Source organism: Ceratosolen solmsi, unplaced genomic scaffold (genome assembly GCF_000503995.2).
Source record: "Ceratosolen solmsi marchali unplaced genomic scaffold, CerSol_1.0 scaffold47, whole genome shotgun sequence".
In the NCBI taxonomy this organism is placed as follows: Eukaryota; Metazoa; Arthropoda; class Insecta; order Hymenoptera; family Agaonidae; genus Ceratosolen; species Ceratosolen solmsi.
Window position 1 is genome coordinate 5,720,529 of NW_011948419.1, and position 27,997 is coordinate 5,748,525.

Below are 27,997 nucleotides of genomic sequence, written 5' to 3' on the forward strand. Positions count from 1 at the left end.
TGCAGCGAAAGCAAGATTTTCTTATGCTTCATAACACCGTGTATAATAAGCAATAATTTCTATAATAATACAATAATAAAACTTTACTATTAATATTTGAAATTTATTAATTTTATATATAATAATTGAAGCTGCCGATGTTTCGAGTTCATTTGATTAAAAATTTTTTATCCTCTACTTTGCCCGCGACAAATAACTAATTATCTGGGACAATTGTGATAAGGAATATGAAAATTTCCCATTATATGCCCTTACAATGCTCCGAAGAAATTCTCTCCTATACTGTAAGTTAAACCTATAATCAAGTGAACGACTTCTCGTAATCCACAAATATAATACATACGTCGTTTAAAGTAGTAGACTATCGCTGTGCACACTGATACTCTCGGTATTAGCCGTCGTGATAATCATGCAAACGTTGTTTACCATTAAAATTTCCGAGCCAAGTTAAAATTGACTCACACGACATGTGATAATAATTCCGTAACGTGCTTCACACATGGCTTTCCCCATTACAAATAAAATTTGTAAGCTTCTTGAAAAAAACGAATTATTAAATCAAGGACTGACTGACAGACGGTCAATTTATATTAATCGTCGATCCAGCCATTCGGTATAATCAATCGCCTCCCGTAGATTGCGTATATATTTTATAGCACCCGATAAATGCAGGACTCTAACAGCTAAACCTATCAGCTGGAATTGACCATAGAAATGAGCTAAAGCCTCTCTCTATATAATCCCGTGGACAGTTTAAATCTACGAGAAGACACAATAAAATTTCAAGCTATTACCGTTTGGGAAGTTCGATCGGCAGTCGCGTCATTGTCACAGAGCCGCGTGAATCCGCTCGGACCACCCGGGTAATAAAAATGGCAGCACTGACCGTACCGCCGCAGACCTCAAAGGAAAATCGGTCCATGCCTGCACCTCCCTCCCTTCCCGCCGCGAGACTCGAATGCAACGTTTCGCGACACTTCCGCTGAGGCGACGACTGATTTACGATCCTCGCTCTCCGACTCTCCAGCCTTCCCGAAAAGAAAAGAGTGCTCTTGCCTGTCCCGATGACACGAGCGCTTAGCTCCATCTCTCCCGGTGCCGCTCGTTCCATTTTTACGTACGCGACTGCCTCACCAAGTCGATTGGATGGAATTACGTTCGCGCAGAGCGGAGGTTAACGACATTGATGTTCGTCCGTCACGGAAATCTCTTTATATGCGGCACAAATTTTTCAAGCTCTCCCAGCTCTCGGTCGAAAGCTTCGGATCCGAGCACCGGCTTATCAAAACAACAGATATAAATTATTGCCATTCCCCGTGAACTTTGGTCATCGGTCACACGTCATTCCGATACTCGATTCTTGGCAATATAATAACAGCAATGACAACTACAACAACGACAACGACGATGACAACAACAACAACAACAACAACAACAACAACAACAACAACAACGATAAATTTTGACGAGCAGGTACATTCCATCCTCTTGGTGAATCGTCGCCGCACTCGCATTATAATCATTTTTGTTGAATTACATCTAAACGTTGATTTTTTTTTATTTATGTATTTTTTATTTTGTTTTCAACGCTTTTCAAATTCAGATCGATTCTAGAGCTTTGTGTCGTACGTATATTACATGATTTCTGTGCACTTGCTGTGCCGATCGATCGGCGAGTGCGGAAAGCGATCGGCAGAAGAAGGGGTCGAACCCGGAGGCGCGCGCGCGCGCGCCTGAGAAGCTGACGACGGCTTTCGTGAGGAGTTGTCCTCGGCGATTATAATGGTAGGCTGGACGCGCACCTTTCGCCTTCTTATCGTTCCTCGACTGCCCCGACTTTACCAACCGCTTACGCAACCCTCGCACTTTGCGTAAGAATTGCGCGCCGATGCGTTTCGCGCTCTCCGTTTATCACTGTCTATGTTTCTCCCAATGTCAAGCACTCGCGTTTCCCATTTTTCCCTTGTTCCCTCCTTGTTTCCACGAGTATAGCGTAAGAAAGGCTATCCAAGGCATCTTATACAATTTTACGTTATTGATCGACGTAATTAAACATTATGACTTAGCATGGAGTTGCCTTGAATCTTTATCACCGTAATCGCGACGACGTATTATTTGTACAGAAACTACCAACCAACAACACGATAGTATTTTTCTTTTAATTATTGCTTGTATTTGAGAGAGCGTGTCTTATCATTACCGCGTCTATTTAATTAGAATTTTTACGTATTATAGTTTTTCTTTTGATATCTATGTATATGTGGGTATCGCTGCCTTTAACCATTATTGTCCGGCGTGACTATCCTTGGACATACAAATTTTTATTTTAAATGTCATAGAGCTGTAAACGTATATTAATAGAGCAGCTTAACTCGATTCGCATTGCTTCATTTTTATTTTCAAATTAATCTCAACTTGTAACGTTTACAAATTTCATTCAAGGAATGTTCGACTTCAAAAGTATGTAAGTTAATTAATTATTTCTCACGAGTTTCGCAATGCATTCGCATAATCTGTTTTTACAAATAACAGCACTTCATAACTTAAAGTTTCGTAATTCGTACTGCAATTATATTTCTTTATTATGCTGATTATCAACTGGTAATTAATGTTAAAACAATATGATAAAATAAATTTAATACGTGCGAGCCGCTAATTAAAACTTGTTTGTTAATTTAATGTGTACAGGGATAATCAACGTAATAATTTTTGTTTAAAGTAAGTGGATATTTATTCGAGTTTGGCGTAAGCCACAGTCATCCCTTTAAGGTAAACAAATCATATTCGCGAACCTCATGAATACAATTTACGCAACGTATTATATTATGTACAAGTTTTGCATATGGAATAGAGATTCAAATGAAAAATGTGACGTTAAGCATAATCAGACTAATTTGACTTTCGTAGACTAAGTTATAAAATATTTAAGGACGATTCGGAAACAATCGATGTTAAACTTATTCCTTCGGAATCTAGAGGAGAGAAAGCCTCTGCGTCTTCCTACCTTTCAAAACATCATATCACAACGTTGACTTATCTTCCTTCTTGTAAATAATTCGCAAGCTAAGTTGAACAACAAGAATACCAGCAATTGTTCAATAAAAAGTGGAATTTCGAGTGAGTTAGCGCAAAGGATCCGACCATTCTACATTTACCTCGGCGCTCGAGATCCATAGGACATAAAAAAGAAAGCGGAAAATTCCTGTAGACTGTATTTTCAAAGCCTGTGCACTATATGTTCTATTGTTTTTCGACAGTGCTGCTTCTGATGCTACGTACACGAGTTGAATAATTGCCAGGATAATTTATCAATAAAGTTCGCTCTGTTTGTTCGACAAATATTAAAATTTTGACTAACGATGTAGGAGGGAGAGGGGACTCTGATTGCAATTAGCTGAGGCCGAGGTTAAGAGGTCAGGGCGACGGGGCAATTAAAAGGCGGTCAATCCGGGGCGGGGTGCTCTCGTACCCCGTTACCACGGCTGATCCCCCCCCCCTCTGGCTTGCTCGCTCTGGACGTGCGTCAGGTTGGCCCGAGTCGAGGCTCGGAGGCTACGAGCAGTTGATTGCGCGAGCGGGAGCCGCTCGCTTTTCGGATCGCGGCGTCGCTTCCGCGATCGGCGTCAATTTCGATCGCTGACTCGCGCTAACCTGACCCACTTGTCCGACTCTCGTTATTCCTCACCAGGCGGGGCGACGACTCTCACGCACAAGTATCAACTCAATTACCAACGAGCGGAAGCCTTTTGGGGGACGACCCGTTCGTTCCTCGCTTGCGTTTCAAATTTACGGGGCGAGAAGCAGGTGTAATATCGTGAGTGTCGTATTGCGTAGAAGTGTGTGCGTTACCGTGAGCTGTTTTTGAAAAAAACAATCGACTTCGAGTGAATTGCTGTAATAATCGTGAGTCCTTAAAATCGACATTTTCATTGTGTTATTAAGTTAAAAGTGCAGTATGCGATGTTAATATTAGCGTTTGTAATTTCAAATAAAAATATTCATTGTAAATAATTAAACTACTATTTCGATATTATTTTTAAAAATGTCTGAATTATTCTTAACATTTAAAAGTTTTTATCATGTTTTACCTTATACAAAAATTTTAATTACGATCTAATCAACATAGACCCGAATTTATCACCATTAATTTTGTTAACAAGAACATTTTTATTTATTAAATCCGTTAAAAATCTAAAATATCTTCTATATTTTTTAAATTTAATGAACATTAAATTTAAAAATCAGCAATTATAATTATTAACATAACTAAATACTAGTAGTAGCGAATTTACTGGCACGCACACACACGCACACACATATTGTACAATACAATGTAGCATTTATATTTTCCATTATAATTATATCGTTATCGAAAATTCTTTTAAAATATATTTATACGATACTATCCATTATAGATAACACTATACGTATTATTACTTAAGGAAATCAATACTTCTAATTATCTATTTAAATTAAAAATTAAATATTTATCAAATAAATTCATTTTGTTTCAAATTTTTATAAATATAGAAATAATATTAGGCTTAAAAATATTATATATACGTTTGATATAATGAATGTGACATTAATAACAATAAAAATACATTAATTTGATTGAAAAAATAATAGATATTAAAACAACTACGATATTTCATTAAACAAAACTTGATGACACGCGACAGCTCGTATTCGCTTCAATACGCTCGATTACTCATCAGATAAAAAACGTCGATTAAAATTTCAAATTTACCGAATGATCAACGAAAATTGGTTTATTCATTAATTAGAACGAACTTCAGAATCATTGCGCGGATATTTGAAGACGCATTTGCTTGAAGAAACTTTGCATTACATTGTTCCACTCATCACTCTTATAATATTAAATGCTTTTCATATTAAAAATAGTTTATACTTTATTCTCAAATACTGTTTATTATATTTTAAATTTATTATATCTTTTATAATTTTTCATAATTATAAAGACCAATTGACAATGTATAGGCTATATATGTACGGGTGAGAGTAAAATGAAATTCCTGGCATTCCAATCGCTTATACACATATGTACACAATTTTATAATCGATTGTCGTCAGAAAGCGGGTAATTCAAAAATATTTTTATTTGTCGCTAAGGGAATGTTAATGTGACAGTTATTTATCCTTATCGACAATTACATTCAAATATATAAAATAAAGACATGATCGGTTAAAATAAAAGAGAAGATTGACATATGAACGAAGTATAAATTTACCATCAGTTATGCAATGTTATTTATAAGAAATTATTTATTATATTACATATTGATATTCCATAAAAATAGATATAATAATTTATCAATTTTTTGCGTATATTCGTTGCTTAAATGTTAATGATAGCATAATTTTAGTAGTCTCTAACATCCCTCGCATTTTATTATAACATCAACATATATTTACAAATTATCCTTTTTCATATACGAAATGAAATTAAATTTTTTTATATGACTAAAAAGTATTTAGAAAATCTTGACATAATTATATTTTTTTCATCTAATAACTCGAATAATAACTTAGAAATTTATGCAATTGTTGGTGACATGGAAATGCACCAGTGATGAAAGTAAAACTTGAAATTATTTATTTTACTAGATTATTATTAGAATTTTTCTGAAAGTTGAATATGTACATAAAAATTTGAAATTATAATACTTTTGTTAATGTTCTAAGCGAAGACAATTTTAACTTTGAACAAAGTACGTGTTCGAATAATAAAGAGAAACCTGCAGCTCTATGTGTTATTGTATTATATTTATATTTTATTATAAGAAAAGTTACAAAGTATATTATTTAATGTTAAGTTAATATTTAAAATACAATAAATATATAGAGAAATTCTATTGGAAATTTATCTATAATTATAAAATAAACTAAAAATTATAAAATATACGAGTATTGAATTCAATTAAAAAATATACATAAAGAAAAAAATACGAAAAAAAACCTTCGGTTGAACATGTATTAATGTTCATTATGTTATTATTGAAAGTAATTTACAAATGATAATTTCAGTTCTCATTCGTATTCTATAAAATAAGTACAAAAAAATATTATAATGTATTTCAGAGAAACAGGATTCAAGCATAATACACGTGATAAATGCTTAATTAAAATTACATTTATGAAAGTAGTTTTGTATCATTATAAACGAGCGACATACATTTTAACGAGATCTTAAGCATTTCTCGTGCGTCTTTTTTTCTTATTTTTCTATCAGAGCATCATAAATATTATCGCGTGTTGTAAAAAACTTGCTTCTCAATTCGCTAAACGTGCTTCCAAAAACATTAATAAACGACGCTATACCGTCCCATTATAATCTCAAGATTTTCTACCGATGAATATCAAAGCCATCATCATTCACCTAATACTCATGGATATTTCGAAAAACAAAACTTCCTTGCAAGTAATTCCCGTAAATTGCGTGCGCGAATCAGCTGATTAAAAAAATGCTTGGCTCGCAGTGTGCCAAGAAAGGAAAAAGCACCAATGAGGAAATCTCGCATTTACGTAAGAGTCGACGAGCACGCGCAAATGCAGCAGCAGTAGGGTTGCGTCGTTCTTCACGGCTCTCCTCCCGATTTCACGGTCATGATCTGCCTCTATAGCCTCTCTCATACACACACGCGCACATACACACTACCGCGAGAGACAAGAGAATTCACATCTGCAGATAATATGTTTCTTCAGGGCGGCTGCGCGTTGTCGCTGTGTCAGTGTCTCTGATGTTCCCCCAATAAATAGCTGCGAATGCGCTTGCGTGCTTATACTTATGTGTGGTGTGCACGTTCGTGTATGACGTGCGAAATCGAGGCGAGTAATCGGCGTCCAAGCACAGGAGTCGAAGCTTATTCTGAAAGGGAAAGCGCGTCCCGACATTGTTACACGCGCTAGAATGTACTTCTACTTTTTTCAACAATTAATTTGTGTATACAGAGGCCAATCCGTGTACTGTTATACCCAGTGCTGAATACCAAAGCTAAGGATCTCGTGGAAAAAGAGAGATAGTAGATATTCACTCTCTTTTAAACGGGTTTAAGCGGGGTGTCTGTGCAGCTGTTTCAAATGTTTGTTTACAACTTCAAGTGTGAATATTAATATGTCGCTGAAAAACTCGAGTGTGCTTCTATTAAAATCAAACTCACCTACAAATATCTGGCTCACAACATTTGTTCTGTCGAAACTCAAGTTTCTCCCCAATGCGTAATTTAAACATGCAACAGAAAGTTGATGGATGCTTCCGCTACCATTATTTATTTAAATCTAATGTTAGTTTACAGCCGACAAATACGAATGTTTGCAAGTTTTTAAATCATGGTTCGTATCATTTTCGTACAAATAGACTTTTAATATAAGCTTTCGATAAATATTAAGAGATTATTAATAATGTGATTAGTCGTATTAAAATACAAGCTGAAATATTATTTTCTAAACGTCCTTGGACTTCACATAGAGTTTAAAAATTCCAAAATCAAATTCCAAGTGTAATTCAATACAGGTTTCTACCACTTTCTAATTTGTACAAACATAACCTCAATTTTTCATTATCTCAATTTTTATCTAAAACTAATCAATCGGTAAAATATTATGTTTGATTTTCATGATATTTTCATTTGCTAATGTATTTAAATATGTAGCACAACGATAATTATTAAAACTCGATCCAATTATAAATTTTAATGAATATTTTATTGAGTTTCTTAATTTAAGTTGTTTCGTATTTTAATACCGGCTTAGTTCATGTTTTAAGTGGATACTTTAAGAATTTATCTCTTTAACTATAATTCGACTTAAAAGTGTCTAACTAGACATCTGAATGAAAAAGCGAGAATGTTTGTAGATTTATAGATAGGAAATAAAAAAGTATATTAATACGACATGAAAATAATTTCAGCGAGCCTTACATATGCATGAAGATATAACAAAAATCCATTGTTTTACCGTAAGCATCTCAGAATCCCAAAATAAAAAATCGATGTTTTTAAATGTCATAAGTCTGACAAGTAGAGAAAAAAAATTTTTATTTTACGGTAAAATTATGAAAAATATAAATATACCCGAGTATGTGTATTCCTCGGTACAATTTTCTTACTAAAACTGTACCAACGGCGCATCGAGTCGCCTGCGCGAAAATAAAAGACCTTGGCATTCGATAAAGCGCAGAAGCGCATAATTCTTATATATACCGATAGTCCACAGAGCTCTTACGTCAGCTCAGCATCCAGATATTTCATCGATCATAATGACGACGGAAATCTATCATGCACGACCTTTCTGACATTCCTCTTCCCCAAAAAATAAGGCTGTACCAAGTGGTCGTATACAAAATACGAATACAGATGTAATATTTAGTCAGAGTCACGTTCTCAGCTACACGTATATATATATATATATATATATATATATATATATATATATATACGTGTGTGTGTGTGTGTGTATAAGTTCGCAGCTTATTTATGCTATAGCCCTTTTTTGGTTCGCTTTTTCCTGCGACGTAATTTGGCTTTTCAACCTCAGGCCCATTATTTCTTAAAGTTTCTTTTTCTTCTTCGTCTCTCTATCTACAACATTCTCTCTCTCTCTCTCTCTCTCTCTCTCTCTCTAAGGCATTAATTCTATTGTAAGTATTTCTAACATCTATCTCGATTTTTTAATCATTCCATAATAATTTTATGGAAATAATGAGACCCAGATTTGTACTTCATTTTTTCAATTCTTTTACGCAGCGAAAGTTTACGTTGTTCTGAATTCGCATAGCGTTTTTCCCAGAGCGGTTTAATCTATATCTCCACTTTCAGTTTCGACTGCAAATACAAAGATTTTCATAAATACTTATTAATGAGCGTTTGGATGTAAAACTAAACGAGTATATTTTTAAAACAATATTAATTTTAAAAGAGATAATTCATATGTATTGGAATGGAAAAAATATTATTTTACTATTTCAAATTCAACATATTGATAAATATTTAGAACCTTCGTATTATCATAAAAATTATAATATAGAAAATAATCTATTATAAAACAAAATATTTTAGATGTCGTTATTTATCCTATAAATTTAACACTGAAATTTTATTAATAATAATTCTTTGCGTTAGATTTGCAAAATTTGCGTCAAGTATTTTTATGGCTATTTGAGCTTCACCTTCAAAACGTATTTTTTATTAAATATGCTTTCTATGCAAGAATCAAATATTAAATTTATACACGGGTACATTTGCACACGAAGGTAAATTATTTTGTTGTAATACAGTTTAATTTTATATTTTTATAATTTCAATTGGATTATTTTAATTGTTTATACTGCTACCTTCTTCAATTCAATATACTATAATTAATTTATATCATCTTTTTTTTTTTTTTTTTTTTTTTTTTAATAAATTATAAATGAAATTTTATTGAGTTTAAAATGTTAAATATTGACACGTGTAATTATTTGTTTACATTATGAAAAGTATATTCAATTTAAATAATTCTCCATCTGACAAATTATAACTGTATGTGAAAGATAAGAGGTGAATTAGCACACAAAGCAGCATGTCTAAAGAAAGTTCTTAATAAATGCTCGACAAATTAACATATTAATAGCTTAATGCGTTTTATAAAAAATCAGGGCATAACTGTAATGTTTGTCTTGCTTCTATGTCTATAAAACGCAGTAAGTATTTAATTTAATAATATTGAATCAATGCAGTGATAGTTGATAAAAAGAACGCAATTATAGAATGACCAAATTAATATTTAAAGTAGTTTGATTTTTGGAGTAAAGTAATTTCTCGCTTTTATAATAAATACTCGAAAAATTATTGTAAACAAGTTTAACGTTTAATATTATAGATATGTAATTCTGATTATTAATGACTGGATGCGATAAAAATGATTATTTTATTATAATTGAACGTAGCAAATATTAAATAATTATTATAGCATAAAAACCTTTAAATATTTTCTTTTTCCAGTTAATTTATGTATACATCGACGTTACATAAAACTTGAAATAATTATTGCAAACTTTTTCTTCGTAACTAATCAAAATACGAATAAAAAGAAATAAACACCGGAATATTTCATACATGTATTAACGATGTATTCATTAAAAGTAATTTATGATAAAACTGAAATAAAATGAACTTTCATAAGTTACACCTTTCAGATTAGAAACTGAATATAGTCATGAGGTAATGTAATAATTTAATATTGCAGTGATAATTATGTACTTCAGATTTTCAAAGTCTTTAATTTAGTGAGAAAAAACGGAATTTAATTTATATTACGCTCATATTTCAATATTAAATTTTGTGAATTTATGAAATAATAATTATTATTTATTCATATTATTTTTATTCTTTATTATTTTTGTTTTTTTTTCAGATTTCTGCACTTTAAACTCGTGTTTTTCTATAAATCGAAAAATTCTTCGATAGAAAATGAAGATTTTGTATTTCCCAATCGTATAATAATCATCAGTGAAAATAAAGATTTATGTTCCTTTATAAATCATTTTGTAAATACTTGGCTTATAATATAGCTTTATCACGAAAGACGATAACATTGAAATCAATACTTTTATTTTCAACTTTCCGATGCAACAACTTAAACATTTCATAAAAATTTCATTAAACTTAAACATAAGACATGCTCTTGGTTAGTAAAATAGAATAAAGGAAAATCAAAATTCCTTCATTTTGAATAATTGAGGGATGAAATTTAGTAAAAATTAAATATTCGCAATAATATGTGATTGTTCGAAAAATATATTAACACTATTCGTTGTATTTAGGTAAAAAAGAAAAGAGGTATTTAAGTAAGATATGAAAAAATGGATGAAACAATTATCCAAACAAGTAACATGACCGTAAATAGTGACCAGCGGTTGCAAATGAATGTCGCTGTTGAGTTGAATCGATCCGGGATGGAGAGGTAACAACGAAACGATCGATTACGACTAAAAATAATACGGTGTTGAGGATATAGGAATACTCATCTTGTTCGTCTTCCTGGATTACCAACGATTTTTCTTCAGCGTGAAAATTTATCGAGGAATCCAAAGTTGTTTACATTACCGCATTATTATTTTAAAATCTTTTATTAGTGTCAAACGCGCAGTTATTGATTTCTCAACAGCAATTCTCGATGATCAATAATCGCTCGTAATTGAAATCACACTGCGACAATAACAATTATCAAATTGGATAATTTGGGCGTGTGGCAAAATTGTAAAAAATGGCTGATTATATTAAAAATTTTATGGAGATAAACAGAATCTCTTAACCTGCTTTTTAAATAATTTATAGTGATTTCAAGTATTATAATTTAGACTGTTTATGTAGCATTTCATTCACTTTCTACAACTACATTTGTAAATAATATTCAAATACAATTTTTTTATTTTATTATAAAGTACACTTAAATTTACTTTATTGTATCGCGATGTAACTCATACGCTATTATACTTACAATACACGTTTCTATTTCCGTAATTATGTTCCAACTCATTAGCATGCAAAAATAATAACTTTTTACTTTTACTCCTAAATATACCATATCGAAACTCCGACGGAAACTCGGATTGACTTTCTATTCTTTCCATTTGTTTTAAGTTATTCAATCAGCAACCCTAAGCTGACTTGCACTTACATCCGTTTTTAGAGACTTGAAGATTTTATTCTGGCCGTGTTTAATAAACGGTAACCAGAGCGAAATAAAGCATTTTTCGCCGTTGCTATATTTATAACGTAACTATTTCTTGTCACAAAAAACTCAATACACAAATATTTTAAATGTAATAATTTACAAAGATTTTTCAAGCGAAAAATTTATGTTCATCGGAGCTTTTAAATAAATAGAAAACGAAGCGATCTTACAACAAAGTAAGCTTTCATTGATCGTACCATTATTTTTTATGTCCTCGTTTCTTTGAATGAAATATACATACTACATGATAAGTGTTATCAAATTGAATAGTAGATGTATTAATATAATATTTGTTGAAAATTAGGACGCTATTCTATGATAATCTACAGTAATCTATGGTATTTCTATTTCTATATAGTACATTTTTAAATGGCTTTACGGTCCACGTACAATGACTTAATTTATTACCATTTTTTAATTTGTTTTTGATTTTCGTAATATATATTAATCGACTATTGATTAATTTAAGTAGCGAAGTATAAAAATTATCAATAATCATTTATCTAATAATCGCTAAATAATAAATAATTCGGAAAAATATTTTTAAAATATAATTTTTCTAATAATGCAAACAATATGTTTTGTTTCGGTATGAAATTAAAAATTTGCAAAATAAGTGGACATTTTCCAGTTTTCTGCAAAAGTAAATTTTATTTTACACTTGCTTTGATTGGAAGTTTCTTTTATGTATATTAAAATATTACCAAAGTTATTACTATTTAGTTCGATGTAATTGATAAATTAATCGTGAAATTTCTATTAAAAGCATTGATCTATTTAATAGAAAGTAAAGATACTAATAGCTTCAGTACATTTTACTTGTAGAGTAAAGCAAATAAAGCAGCATCAGTTAATTATTACTGTACTTCCTGGATGAACTAATAAACATCTGTTCAATTTCAATAACTCATCCTCGTCAGTTTTGCCCCTCGACGTCCCAATTACGCTTTAATTATCAAGATAATTAAGTGTCCAACGCCAGCGCCGAAAATAAAAAATATAAGCGTTCGTAAGGAAGAATAATATGGACTAAGCCACATTATTATACGTCTCCACTAGTGCCGTATAGTTCGGTAACAGATCACTAATTCATGGATTACTTTAATCAAACGACCTTTCATCTGTCCTATATCGCTTTTACCAACCTCGTAACGAGCTTTAACGAAACCTTGATACTTGACAGCGGCTGTTGCCTCTTACGATCCTCGAATAATCAAATCACGTTTTTTTTTTAGGTTATTACGAACGGCGCATCCAGAAGCTGCGGGAGCGACGACTGCGACGGCCCGAATAACGGCGGTGAGTCATTCATTTTTAAGTCGTTAACTACTCTGTCCGCTTCAATATGCGTAGTGGACATCGATGTTTTTCTTTTTCTCCCCCCCCCCTCCCCTCCCCTTTCTAAATTCTAATTCAATAATTATTGTCAATTCAGATTCTCTCTCTCTCTCTCTCTCTCTCTCTCTCTCTCTCTCTCTCTCTATCTCTCTCTCTATTTACTCAAGAGCGTAGAAAAACTCGTTAAAACAAAGACGACAACTGCTGAGACTTATTTAAATATCGAATGATTCGATTATCATGCATTTTTTCTGCTTTTCTTTTCTTTTCTTTTTTTTCTTCTTTTTTATTTTCATATGTATTTCTATGTTATAGAAATATTTTATAACTAATTTGGCTTTTACATTTATGTAATCTATATTACGAAAGACTTATTATTTTCGACGAATATCATCATAGCAGGATAAAATTATGTATCTATTAAAATTGTTTTTTGTTAATTAATAAATTTGTAAGTTTGAGCCTACTAATTTCGATATATTTCAGTTTACATTTAAAATAAGGTAAAAAAAGTTATAAGCATACAAGATTAGATGCATCTTTCCTATGAAAAATATCTTCAATTTTGAAAGTCGTTAACGTGTTTTGCATAGAAGGTTATAAAATTAATTATGAAAAATATATAGTTTTTTTGTTGTAAGTGAAAATATGTAATCGAATAAAAATAAATAAGGTCCAAATAAAAATTTATTTACCAAGAAAAAATGTAAGATATTATCTCATTAATAAAAGAAACTTTAAACTTTCAGTATCTATAATATCTTGAATATAATCCTTATGTGAAATTTTTATATATTTTAATATATTTGAATTCTCCCTTAAAATTAACAATAATATTTTTGTAATTGTTAAATGCAATCAATTAAATATTGATATTTAGTGAATTGTGTTCGTAAAGTTTTTGTTTAGACATATATGTATTATCATCGTTAAAAGGTCAATAACATTATAATGACCATACCAATGTTTTTCGGTGTATCGTTGACAAATTTTACATTGTATAAAACGTACATATATGTTGATAAAATATAAGCTTAATTTTCTTTTAATATTACACAAATATATAATGATTAAATGTAATAATTCGTTTTGTACGATTTTAACATTATACTAACTAAATACACTAGTCAGCATAAAACAATATTAACTCAACGGAGTATCGAATGAATCGTTCGACGATGAATCACACTGTTAGATAAACAGATAGCAGGGGCGAAACTTGCTTTGCTAATGCCTACATTGTGTGATAGAATTACAAAAAAAAAACTGCTAATATTGATCATTAAGTAAAATTAATATTCGCTATCGTCTGTGATGTAAAATAATGATAAAAAAAAAAAAAAAAAAAAAATTAGAGTCGAACATTCGCATATTATTTTGACAAACCTAGAAAGAAAACTCAGGCTTTGAAAGAACAAACGGCCCGGAGAGTGACGATGCAATCTTCGTGCCTCGGTTGATCGGAACAAACCACCGGGATAGACAATGGCACGTCAACCCCTTTTTACTCGATGCTTTGATGCTTTCTCACGATGTCCATCCATCCCTCTCCACTTGGATGTCATCTTTCCTCGTGTGATAGGTGACAAATAATTTCAGTCGCAGTGGGTTTCGCGAACAGAGAACAAAGCAGGACATATTTATGTAGATCGGCATAGTTCGAGATAGGATACCTTTGAATAGCCGGACATTTACCTGCTAAAAGTTTCTCCTGAAATGTAGGCTCAGTATTTATAAACTATAGATTATTGTTTTTTGGTGTTTCCAATTGTATCGAAATAGTGCAAAAATCGTCATATTATATATCGTTATTTTATAGACGATCATGTTCGTAGTTATTTGGTCGTGCACCTTGAAACTTACTTGATTCAGAGCGGAAGTTATTTCATTTTTGGCTATTGTTTCAAGCTTTCATGAGCGTCTGTTGAGCATCAAGCGGATAATGTCAAATACTTAAATAGCATTGATGTATGCTTTTATTTGTGCTTTGCTTTTACATGGCTCAATTCAGACGTATCAAAATTGACAAAACAACGATGAATCAAGGAAATAAGTATCGAGAATGCAATCATGTTTGACATTAATGATCTTGCAGTTATATGCAATTCACAAATCCGAATATATTTGTACAAAAATTTAATTGATTTATTAAAAATGTCGATACTGCCGTTAAAAGTTATTTTTACGAAACTTCATAAAATTACTTAAATTATTATTTGTTTTAAAATGAATGTCGATAAAGCAAAAACTTTGTATAAAGTGCCGTCTGATTTTGATGCCATTAAATATTATTTATATTTCAAATATTTCCTCAACAATTATTAATTTATGATTTCCTTTCCAAAGGCATATAAATTTTTTTCATACTTTACAAAGAATTAAGAAATATCTTCTAAAATTTTTTAAACTTTTTCAATTCTTAAAAATTTTCTCCTTTGCCAAAATTTATAATAGAAAGATTAATTATAAGTTAATTATTTTAAAATTCAATTCATTAAACACACTCACACATAATTTTTTGTAATCAATTAATAATGAAATTAATATTGATATAAAATACTATTCATAAACTTTATTCGAAGACTTATTTGCATAATTGAAATGAGGTGTATATATATATATATATATATATATATATATATTCTATAAATTCATTATGCCTTTTTATTGTTAATTTTATAATCTTTTATAGTATATTGTGTTGCGATAAACAAGACGTTAGAATGCAAATGTAAATTATTTGATTATGAGTATTACATTACTGGTTTAATTTGTATATAGATTTATTTTATCTAGAATATCCTAAAACCCTTGATATTGCTTTAAATATATATAAATTAATTTTATACCTTAATAAAGAATGAAATTTATCGTAACTTCGTAATATATATTTATGATATATTACGAGGCTTAGAAAATATAAAGTAATAAAGACATTTTTGTATCTAACGTCGTGTTTATTTTAAATATAGTAAATTCGATGCAAATTTGAGTTTTAAATGTTATAAAATTAAATTATAAATTGTCGCAATTTACGTGTATTACATTAATAATCGCTAACAAATTAACAACCTATTTCCCTATTACATGACTGTAGCATTAAAAGTTCTGATTTTAAATTTCTAGACTATAGTGAATAATTTATATAAATATAGTACAAAAAAATGTTTCATAATTTTCTCCTTTACTAAATTTACAATTAAACGTATCGTATTTCTTTTCTTAACGCTAACTAAAGAATTAAAAATAATTTTAATCAAGATTTATGCATGGATAGCACGAAACCGTCTGTAATAGTAATATTATAAACTTGTCAATCATAAGATGAAAATATGACTTTAAATGCCTTATAAATAAGGAGAAAGTGACTGGAGAAAGGAAAAATTCGAAATAATATAAAAAGAAATTGAACAATTGATGATAGTATAGATGTTTCCTATTACTTTTTATTTATGCAATAAAAGATGAAAGCTGAATCGATGAATTATTTTTGATAAATAGGTATAGCTTATGAAACTAAAAACGAATTCGACATTGAGTTTAGACTTTTTAAATTAATTTTCAATACAGTACAAATAATTCAAAATATATTAATAGTCCTTATTAAATTGAGAGCTATGCATATTTTATATACTCGTACAAATATTTTAGCATAAAAATTCAATTGTCAATTACAATGTTTGCCGTTTATTGTATATTAACAAATTATTAGTACAAATTGAAAATATAAAGTTTTTAGAAAAATTCATAAACAATGAAGCCGAAAGGCGATGTTAAAAAGGATTAATTTCTATTTTACAATTACGAAAGATCGATAAATTTTAATTCATAGTTCTTAAATTTCTAATCGCAGACTTAACTTATGTCGAAGCTTATTTTGTAACCAGTTGAAGCATTTAAATGATAAATCATCGGTTCGCACACAATAACAATACAACAATGAAAATGTTGACTATAGTTTTATCATTTGCAAATGTTCGGAGAGGATGTGTCAGTGATTGATTTCGCATCATCGCTAAATAAATATGTATGACTGAGCGTACCCTTAATGTTCGATGTTTCGCAATAGTCAAGCGATGATAGTCCATTACGTTAATCATTCGCGCATGCGCCCAGAGCCGATAATTTCACTTTTGGCTAGTAAAAGCAAAATCGCTCGTAACGTGTAATGAGTTTTCTCCGTGTGCTCGGACCTAAGATAACCGATAGGCAATCGCGAAACTCGGCGACGAGATGATTCATTTATCGAGCTTTTAAATAAGACAAATAAGCGCGGGAACATACGTTGCTGAATATAAATTGACGATTTTCTGGCTGATTTACGTTGATTCAATCGCATTGTATTTAATTTGGTAAAGTATACTTCGAACAAGAACAATCACTGCCGATCCTTGATAGCCATATGATTTGCTACCAACTATTTGAGCAAAATGTTAAACTGAATAAATAATGTAACGATATTGCATAATACTTACGAGGAAAAAATGTTTATTAAACAAAGTGAACAAAGGACAGAGCTCCGAATGTATACTCTGTAATAAAAACAATTAATTAGTAATTGTATATTAGAAGTGGTGATTCTTTCAAATTGTATTTTAGAATGTCAAAATATTATTAATAAATTTTTAGGAATAATTTTACGTTTGATTAATTTTATAATATTTTACATTTAATTAAACATAATGATTTGTATAGTTTATTAGATAGAAAAAAAATTATATATCATATTATTTATGAACTGCTATACTTTCTCTATCTTCTTTCCTTTTATAAATATTTGTAGGCTTGTAATGGTATACAGTTTGAAAAGCATAATTAAACTAAAGCTTATGAAAAGTAATATTTTACTTGTATATTGTATATTGAAGTTTACAAAATAATGTATCTAAAAATTCAATAGAATAAATTTTATCATTAATAATGACAGTTCGTCGTAAATTGTTTAGTATAATACAATGCAATTGTTTAAATTGTTTTGCAACATAGGTTTGTAAGGATGTAAAAATAAAAATACACCATGATGTAATGTATTTCAATACAAATACAGACTCCATTTGAATTCAAGTTACATATTTAAATATATAATACCTCTGTAAAATTATGAGTCATGACATTATAATTAGTTAAATCGTTAAAACTATTTTTTATAATCGAATGCAAATTGAAAAAATAATGAATAAAAAAATAATCCAAAAGTTTTTCCACTATCATCTCTTCTTGCCAATTACGAATAGTGACTATTTATTTTGAATTTTTTAAAAATATTTACTGATTATACTCAAGACGTTTAGAAACTTATTACTTTAATATATTTAAAACTATATATGTTTATTTATAATTGAAATTAAAAATAAATATATATTAATAAATAAATATTATATTCATATAAACAATTTGTAAAAAAAAAAACGTTTGATAGAAAATTTATTTTTCGAAATTTGATATTAATAATTTAGACAATATTTAAATTTAAAAATTTATGTTTCTGATTATATTTAAGTTGCTTCAACACTTATATTGAATCATTGCATTATTACGAGATATTTAATTTATACATATTTTCTTTGAAAAAAAATAACTATTATCTATTCATAATAATGTGTATTGTGTATTAATTTGCTTATTTTAAATAACAGTGAATAAATAATAATTTTATCTGCAAAATAAGTTAATGTATAGTTAGATAAGTAGCTAGATCGTTACAAAATATTATTCCAGATAAGAAAATGATAAATAAGAATTAAATTAATTTTCTTTTAATGATATAAATTATAATACTCGTAATATTTTAAGATTTATTTATTGAACTTGGCATATAATAGATTATATAAAATATATATTCTATGCAATTCTTAACAAAGTCTTACGTGTTATGTTTAATGGCATATAGTGCTGAATTGTTTATTATAATATAGGTAAAAATACTTATATTTTAGCAAGCATGCTTATCTTTCTCTGTATTAATTTGATTTTAATTATTTACTTAATCTAAGAAAAGTCGCTTTATAACTAAATTTTTAATTTTACAATACTTTTCAATGAATGTTGATGATTACGAATAAATTATGACGTGATTAAATAAAAATATTAACATAAATGATAAAAATAACCTTAAATGATTTTTTTGTATGAAACTTAATTTTTATCTGCAAGTTTAACCTAATTTCGTAAGTCTTAAAATAGTAAATAACTGTTCGTTTATTAAATGGGAATATAATTATTAGATTTGGGTTTAAGTTTCAAGATCATAATATTATTCAAGTAATACTAATATTTAAAATAAAAAAAGATATTCTATATACATTATTATGATTCAAGTGTATCATCAATGTGGTTTCTATATCATTTAGAAAAATCGTAATTTGAACTGAAATAAAGGCGAATACAAATAATATTTCAATATGTATAGAACAAAATGATAACCATTTTAATGTTTTCAATATATACATCTTCTGCATAACTGTAATATATTATTTTATTTTGCAGTTTACAAGGAATGCTTTAACGCTTGTGAATGTAGACTTTTTACTTTATTGTGCGGTATTTTTATAACAGTACTCTATCAAACATTGTATATTGTTGGATAATAATATAGGTAATTGATGCTTTATTGTTGAAAGAGAGAAAACATTTGCTTTATACACAAGCATATGTATATTTTATTCGAGCAACTACTTATTTATGCCGGCTTATAGTGGAAATTATTTTTGCTTAAACTGACTCTCAATTCATATATGATTTTCATAATTGCGCAATAGAATAATGTACACCCGTTAGGCACGATTGTTCACAAATACGTTTCAAATACTTTAATTTTGCAATGATCGTTATTTATGATCTAAAAATTGATTTGACATACATTCCAAATGCATTTATTACATGCAACAAATTCATAATTCATATGCTCTAGAATTGGCATTTAGCCCTTTATCTTTCAATCGCACATCTATTTAAACGATCGAATTTCATCTAAACACGGCGCAAAAACAATAATTGATGAAAACGTCCAAAACTCGGTAACAAGTGCCTCGCAAAGATAGAATTTTGCCGTTGCGCGCTCTCGCTTGCCGGGACGAAACGAGAATTAAGAAGGAAGGAAGAGCCTTTCTCGCGCAGGTGCTTCATCGCGAGCGAAACTACCTCATCCGGTCGTTAACCTGGCAGCCTCCGGATGGCAAGGTGGATGAGCCGAGAGAACGAGATTCCGAGAGCGTAGGCCCCAGAACAAGGCGGGAAAGGAGGAAAAGGCGGAGGAACAACGGAATGGAAAACGAGGAAGATCATTATTTTGTAACCTATATTTCGTTGCTACTAAGCAGCAATTGCGCATGAAGACTTTAAGTTCAATGATATCGCTTCATGAACAATGCACCAATATAAACTTCTTTGTAATGTTGTGCTATATATTTGATGGGTTCTTGGTACTTTTAAGAGGCACGAAAATGTGAATTAAAAAGTTTGCATTAACAACCGTTACATGTATAAATTTGTGATTTGAAAACTCGTTGATCGATCTCAATTTTTATGTACTTTAATAGATGCACGCTAAAAAAAAGTAAGTTTCCACATACACCTTTGCCGTATGATCTTAATTGCTTATATATATATATACACACACACACACACACACACACACACACACACATATATATATATATATATATATATATATATATATATATTACCACTAGTTAAAAATAGTTGTTATTTCTTTAATAGCTAACTTTGATTTCTTGGATATTGGCATATTATCTACGAGAGATCGAGCTCACTACCCAGTGTAATTACCTTATTTGAAATATTTGTAATTACTTGTAAAGGACAAATAGACTTAACTTCCATATTTTTTATCTTATTCCTCGTTCTCTTCGTACAGAGGCTTTAAGGAATGATTTCTACGAATTCGTTGTGCAGTCAGCCACAGATTGCTTTTCAATTCAGTTGGCATTTACGCGTTTAGCTGACATGATTTTTTTCTTATTTTTTCCTCTGTTCAGATACACGTCTGCAGCTCTGCGGTAGGTTATACGTGCTGCATGTAATTTTCGTTTGACTCCAAGGTATATGCAACTTGTAACAGCAAGATAGGACGCGTGTAATATGATGAGCCATGACGTATAATTGAGCAATTCCGCGCTCTACTGAATTGTTCTCGCAATGAGTTACTACAATTTCGTTACGACGAGCAATCTACAAATTTCGATTACACTACATTTCATTTAAATTGATATCCGTTATTTTAAATAACACATGTCGTAATTAAATTTTGATCTTACAGCATTAGAACTTATGTCTACTAGTACTACTGCTGTTTGTACATTAAGTTTTCGGCGTCAGTAATTTTATGTTAGAAATATTAAATAACACGCTACAGTTTAAATGTTGCTTAATATATAATATACATACATATATATATATATATATATATATATATATATATATATATATATATATATATTCTGATCATTACCGGAGACAAAATAAATTAAAATGGAATTAAATTACTTTTTCATCTCATGAAATAACGATTTTATAATTTTAAATAACTTTGGATTTATCGCTAGTTACTTTATCATAAAATCCAATTTCATCATAATACAGAAATAATATTTAATCTAGACATATGTAATATTAAAGAAAGTCTCCAATAATAATGTTAATAAGGTACAATAAAGGTAATTATATTTAAATGCGCTGTCTAATGTAAATAGGAGAAGTAATATCCTATAATTATTATACTATTCAATGTCAAGTATGAAAAAATAAAAGTAATATAAAGTTAAGAAAAAAATACAAAAAAATTATTTTCGAGTCTTTAAACGTATTTCTAAATCTTTTCGTTTAACATCAAGTTTTTTTCAATCTCATTGAAATATACAATAGAAATCATGCTAATAATTTATTGTCATTCTTAACGTTGAGAAAAAATTTTTTAAATAATTAGTATTAGTAAATCTTTACATAAATTTAATTTTTAAGAAAATTTTTAATGCACCATTGTAATGATAATAAAAAATATATTTAAATATGAACAACGATCGGAGTTATTTAATTTTAATTGGTATAGCTAATTTCATCAAATCGTTACATTAAGCTACAAATATTAAACATATTCTTTAATGTAGAATTGATATTAAATTTACGTACGTGTAATATTTTTTAAAAATGAATCAAATATTTTTATTCAATAATTCGTTTGGCTCGCTTATTAGCTTTCCCTTCGTATTTCCAATTACCTAATTATTCTTTAGTAATTCTTTAGTAGGTACTATTAATGCGAATGAAAATTGCAACGATTAATTTATAGATATTTAATTTTATTGAATAAAATATATACAAATGGAAAAAAAAAACATTAAATATACTCGATAAAAGAGTATTTGCTTTTGACGATTAGTGTAAAGTAGTATAAAAATTCGCATCGATACTTCACAACTTGAGCAATATGAACTTTCACTTTTTCAAATTTGAATAAACCAACAGTTTCGACGGCAAGTGCCGAAAAAATTGTCTTCGTGCTCAACATAATTAAATAATGCTTCCCTCACAGACGAGAACCGCCATTGCGCGCGATTATGTAAAATAAATTGATTGTTAAAGTTCTCTAGATAATCGGGCGAGTGTCGACATGCCCAACGCTAAGAGTTTCGCACGAGCCGATACATACCACCGAGTCGTGAAAAATAAATCGCATAGATTCATCGAGAGAAACAAAGGGAGACGTGGAAGCAGAGAACCGTGAGCCTTATCGTTTCGTCATTATCTCTTAAGGAAAGGTGCCGTCGAAAATCCCGACATTATGACAATAGACATCCCCGCGCGTGCGTTAGTAGACTTATCCGGACGCGCGATCTTACGCCGACGATCGATTCTTCTTCCGCGGTGTCGGGGTGTCAATGTTTGCGCAAATAAGAAACCCGGGAGTACTTTACGACGGGAGCGGAACATCGCCGTTGTGCCACAATCACGACACGAGGTATATGAAAAATTCGCGCGACACATCGGCGAGTGAAAGCAGCCGCGGTGGCTGGCATGTAAATAGTCGAGTGCAATTTCCTTCTGTTGAGGCGTTCTCGTCTCACCGCGACTATTACGAGCGCGCGATGATGTTAATTAAGTGGTCGCAGCCGATTTCCCCAACCGATAATTAAAAACTCCCAAGGCGCGTAAGAATGAAATTTCGTTCGCTAGTGGACAAGTGTTATTTGCAAATGCAAATTGCGCAATAACGATTTATAGGATGAAAGTGTTTCTGCAAAAATTCGCTCCCTCCTTCGTAAAATCAGTGGAGAAAGATTCGCTCGGGCGCAACAACTTGTAACTGCTAGATCAACTTTATTTAATTCGTTAAAATAGACGCTCGACGCGATTAAATTAGTGTGTACGTTTTGTGTATTAATATGGAAAAATATTTGTTTTGCACTTTTTGGAAACTTTCTTTACAGAAGATATCCCCATTGTATATTCACTTCCATATGGTATATTTTTATAAAGTTTTTTATTCGATTGTTAGAGATATTGGTATGAAGGGTGAAAACGTCGGTCTTCACCCCCCTCCCCTTGAAGAAAAACTCGAAGCGTGTTATATCACGATGTAACATTAAACAAATATAACCTTAAAAAAGCGAAACAATTTCACTTTCACTAATCTCCGACTAATAATGATTAGATGCAACTGGTAAATTGTGATTACACATGAAAAATCATATCATTTTTGGAGAAAATTTAGACATTACAGATATTAACTTTTTCTTTATTACGCTATTATTAAAAATACTTACGTAAATAGTATGGAAACTATAACCAACTGATTTATTCAAACGTTGTCAAGTAGTTGTTATTGGAGCCATAAATTCATGCTTAAACTAGAAATTCAATTTTCTCAATAACGCTAGTTTAATTTCTTTTAAAAAATATATTTGCATAATCGAGACTTAGGTGGATGATCCTTTTATAATATTTTACCGAATTATTTGATAATCTATCGTTTATATGATTAGTTATACTAAACATTATTAACTACGACTTACCACTACTCCATTAACTTAAATATTATTTTATAACTTAGAAAACTAAATGAATGAATAAAAAAATTAATGTCGATAAGTGCAGCTTTTAATATTATTATGATCTTGATTAAATCTATTGGACGACTAGTCCATTAATAAGTAATGGAGAAAGTGATCATAGCTTTCAGACGAGCAATTTCTAATTAAAATTCCAATATCATTAGCAATTATCCATAGCAACCGCAGCGCCAAGTTGCACGAGAATAAATATAACACTATTAAATTGGCAATCGCGTATAAATCCTTGCTTCGTTCTCTTCAACTCACAAGTCCATTGCAGCACGATAGTCGGCACTCAATGGGCGAAGTATCATATAATTTAAACGTCCAAGGACTCATTGTACTAATAAAACATCCTTAAACTTCAAATAAAGTATCGAACAAAAAATACGAAAGTCCAACATTTCTCTGATTAGTGCGATCGAATTTAGAAATTAATAGTCTCGTCGATATAAGAAAACGACGATATCTCGTCTTCTACCGTTTCCAATTCCAATATCCTACGTATCTGTCGCTGTTATTACTGTTAAACAACAGCGCTTATTTTCCGTCGATCGGAAATGCAACGCATGCGTCCACTCGGAAAATAAAAATGGACTGATGTCCGAGAAATCTACGTCGTCATCATGATTTTATCAACTTTAGTAATGGTCGTGTTGCCCAGTGGTAAACAACACTACGATAGCAAATTCCAAAGAATGATGACATATATGGTGAATATAAAGGAAGAGAATACACCTTTGATTTTCCTTGCTATTCTATGTACAAGAAGTAGGAGGTCTGTTGCAGACCTGAGCTGAAATAAATAAAACTTATTATAATAAAGTATCTTGTAAAGTTTTAAATTAAATTAATTTTATATAAGATTTTTAATACGTCTTGATAATTCACCATTGATAATTACTCCATAATTGATAATTACACCATTAATAATAACGTATCTTTATCAGAAATCTCATGTATAATAAAATAGAAATAATCTAGTAAATAAAAAATATGTTTTCATTTATTTACAAAACATCACATAAAGTTTATATAATTATTTAATTAATGAAAGTATTATATGATAATAATGATTTAACAGATATTTTATGCATGAATGTGTTTTTGTGATCAAATTAATATAACAAATGTAAAATAATATAATTAAATAAATACAATATGTAGTATTCGTTTGCATAAATTATATGGAAATTAGCTATGTGATGAGGCGAAAGAAAATCTTTCATTTAATAAAGATTGTGTGTAAAAAAACTATAAAGATGAGTTCTAATTTTTGTAAATTAATGCATTTAAAAATTTTTAAAATAATTGAATATTCAATACCATGCACCATTTGATAGGTTCGCGCTTTTTTTAAATAATCGAAATCGCAGAATGAATTGTGCGAATATATTAACTCAACGACCATACAATGAATCATATTATGCTAATTAAACTAATTATCATATAATAATAATAGTATATTTTATATTCAAAACAAATAATTTAGATATAAAACTAATTTCATTATTTTGTTTAAGCATTCATAAGAAATTCGGTATATCCATTATAAATTATGTTCGAAAATTATAATCTCGTAATAGATAAAAAAAACGTGTGAAGTATTATAATTAATAGTATTTATACAAAATAATTTCACATACGGGTATCAAAACATAAATTATAATTTATGAATTCTGATACAAATTCACTCGATTATAATTATATCCAGATATCTATAATATTAAAAACTTTCTAATTCTAAATTATCTTAGTGAGAGAAAACTACGAGTGACATTGGGAATTATGTTAATTGCAATATTAACTTAATATTGTACATCATACATATACGTTCATACATATATTTGCAATACTGCCTAAAAAGAAATTATTTTTAAGAGTTTAGATTTCACATAAATTATTATTCTAACTTAAAACATCACGATACTACAACGAGTTTTTAAATAATATGAACAAAATGTTTATTCTATTAGTGTTACTTCCAGAATTACTGTACATTATTTATGTTCTAAAAATTCATATCATCCAAATTTATTAAAAAAAATTTCACGTTATACTTTCTGTTAATATATACAATCGATTATATTTGGAATAAATAATAATAATAATTTAAAATAATTATTGAATTAATAATTAATTATTCTCCAAATTAAATTAAATTATCTAAAAATATATTTTACAGTTTAATTGTTATAATACGAAAAAAAGTTAATCAATAACAAAATCGAGTTTTATTTTTAAGAATTTAATTAAAGGCACATTATGATAAGTAATAAAATAGCTCTATTAATTTCATTAATATTTTTACACCATCTTAAATAATATCATTGACTTGGAAATAACTTGATATGAAGGTAGTTATATTAAGATATTTAAACGTCCTTAAAAGCTTGAATTTCTGGATAGGTTTGGATTGGTTCATTATCCTTTACCTAACATATAATTATGTACTTCATAAATTATATCGTAGCTTGTTTTTTAATATACTTATTTCTAATGAAAAATAAGCATCGGCTATTTTTCGAAGAATCTTACATGTATATACGGACAAATGCTTGATTTTTATTTGCAACAATATGGATGTTATTTATTATTACATTTGTATTATTAGAAAAGATTATATTTAATTATCCTATAATACACTGTTTCTTTTATTTGCGATGGTTGTAAAATTAAAAAAACAATAAACTGAAAGTGTTAAAAATCATTTTACTAATGGTTTATATTTATCTTTATGTCGGTAATACAGTTGAGCATAGACTTAAATAATAGTATAATAGTAACAATGATAGTAATTCCTATCATTTGCTAAAAAAAAAGAAGGATAATTTTGTAACTTTATATAAAAATTTATGCCTTTAATAGTCCTATATATTTTATATCAAATATGAAAATATGAATTTAATTAGTTTGAATTTTAACATCTACTACTTCAGAAAATATTTAGATCTGACAAATTTTAAATAGCCATGTAGTATTTGAATAAATTGCACATTATTTTATTTAAAATATTTTAATATTATTATGTGTAAAATATTTGTTTCGATGAAAATTATATTGGCAGAAATATGAAAAATCATTGATATTTCAAATTTTTTAAAATATTAATTACGTGTACTTCCTGTAATTTTTGATCATTTTATAAAATATATAAGTAAGCAAATTTTCTTAACAAACTTATTATTACTTAATAAATATATATATATATATATATATTTTTTTATATATTAAGTAATATTTTAGACATGAGATGAATCAACATCAAAGCGTACTACCAATAACGAAATAACATCAGTGATTTACAATAAATATTGCTATTATAATTTTCTTAATATTTATGTTTATTTAAAAGCATGATTTGTTTTAGACAAAAAATTGTCAAAAATTATTAGTATAAAAATTAACTATAATCATTACCGAATGAAACTTTAATTTAACACTTGCGTGGTTTTTAATTAGTCGCCTATAATTACAGAAAGCGAAACAGAAGCTTACATTAAAAGTAGCGTTTTTATGCAATCGAGTGCGGTCAAAGTAAAATTGTTTGAATTAATTGCATTCTATAATGCGGCCGATGATTAATTAGGCCAACATTTGAGTAGATTAACAGATATAGATATATAAACTAGATTTACAATAAGATTTTTTACTAATATTCGCGTAGTATTTATTCCTCATTCAAAATCTCGATCTCAGAGTACGAAAAGATATTAGAGAGTGAAAGTACTTGATACTTAAATGGTGACGTGAATATGCATTTAGAACAAAACGACATCGATAATGCGGTAGCGTGCGACACAAAAGAGTCGATTCACTTGAATGTCATTAAGACACAAAATTGAACATAAGAT

At 29.3% G+C, this 27,997-nt stretch overlaps 1 protein-coding gene across 3 annotated transcripts in view; it reads left to right on the top strand.

Moving 5' to 3' along the window:
- LOC105360605 (protein FAM107B) overlaps positions 1-27,997 on the top strand; it is a 47,475-nt gene that overhangs the window by 15,497 nt on the left and 3,981 nt on the right. Inside the window, exons 1-2 of one of the 3 annotated variants that reach the window (XM_011497547.1) lie at positions 3,577-3,903; positions 12,972-13,035. Coding sequence is in view for 1 of the 3 variants with exons in the window: in XM_011497546.1 (XP_011495848.1) it covers positions 7,351-7,353; positions 12,972-13,035 (67 nt within the window). In the remaining 2 variants the exon portion in view is untranslated. Of the gene's footprint in view, positions 1-3,576; positions 3,904-6,834; positions 7,354-12,971; positions 13,036-27,997 lie in introns of those variants that run through there. The other 2 variants (XM_011497546.1, XM_011497549.1) reach the window with 2 other exon arrangements.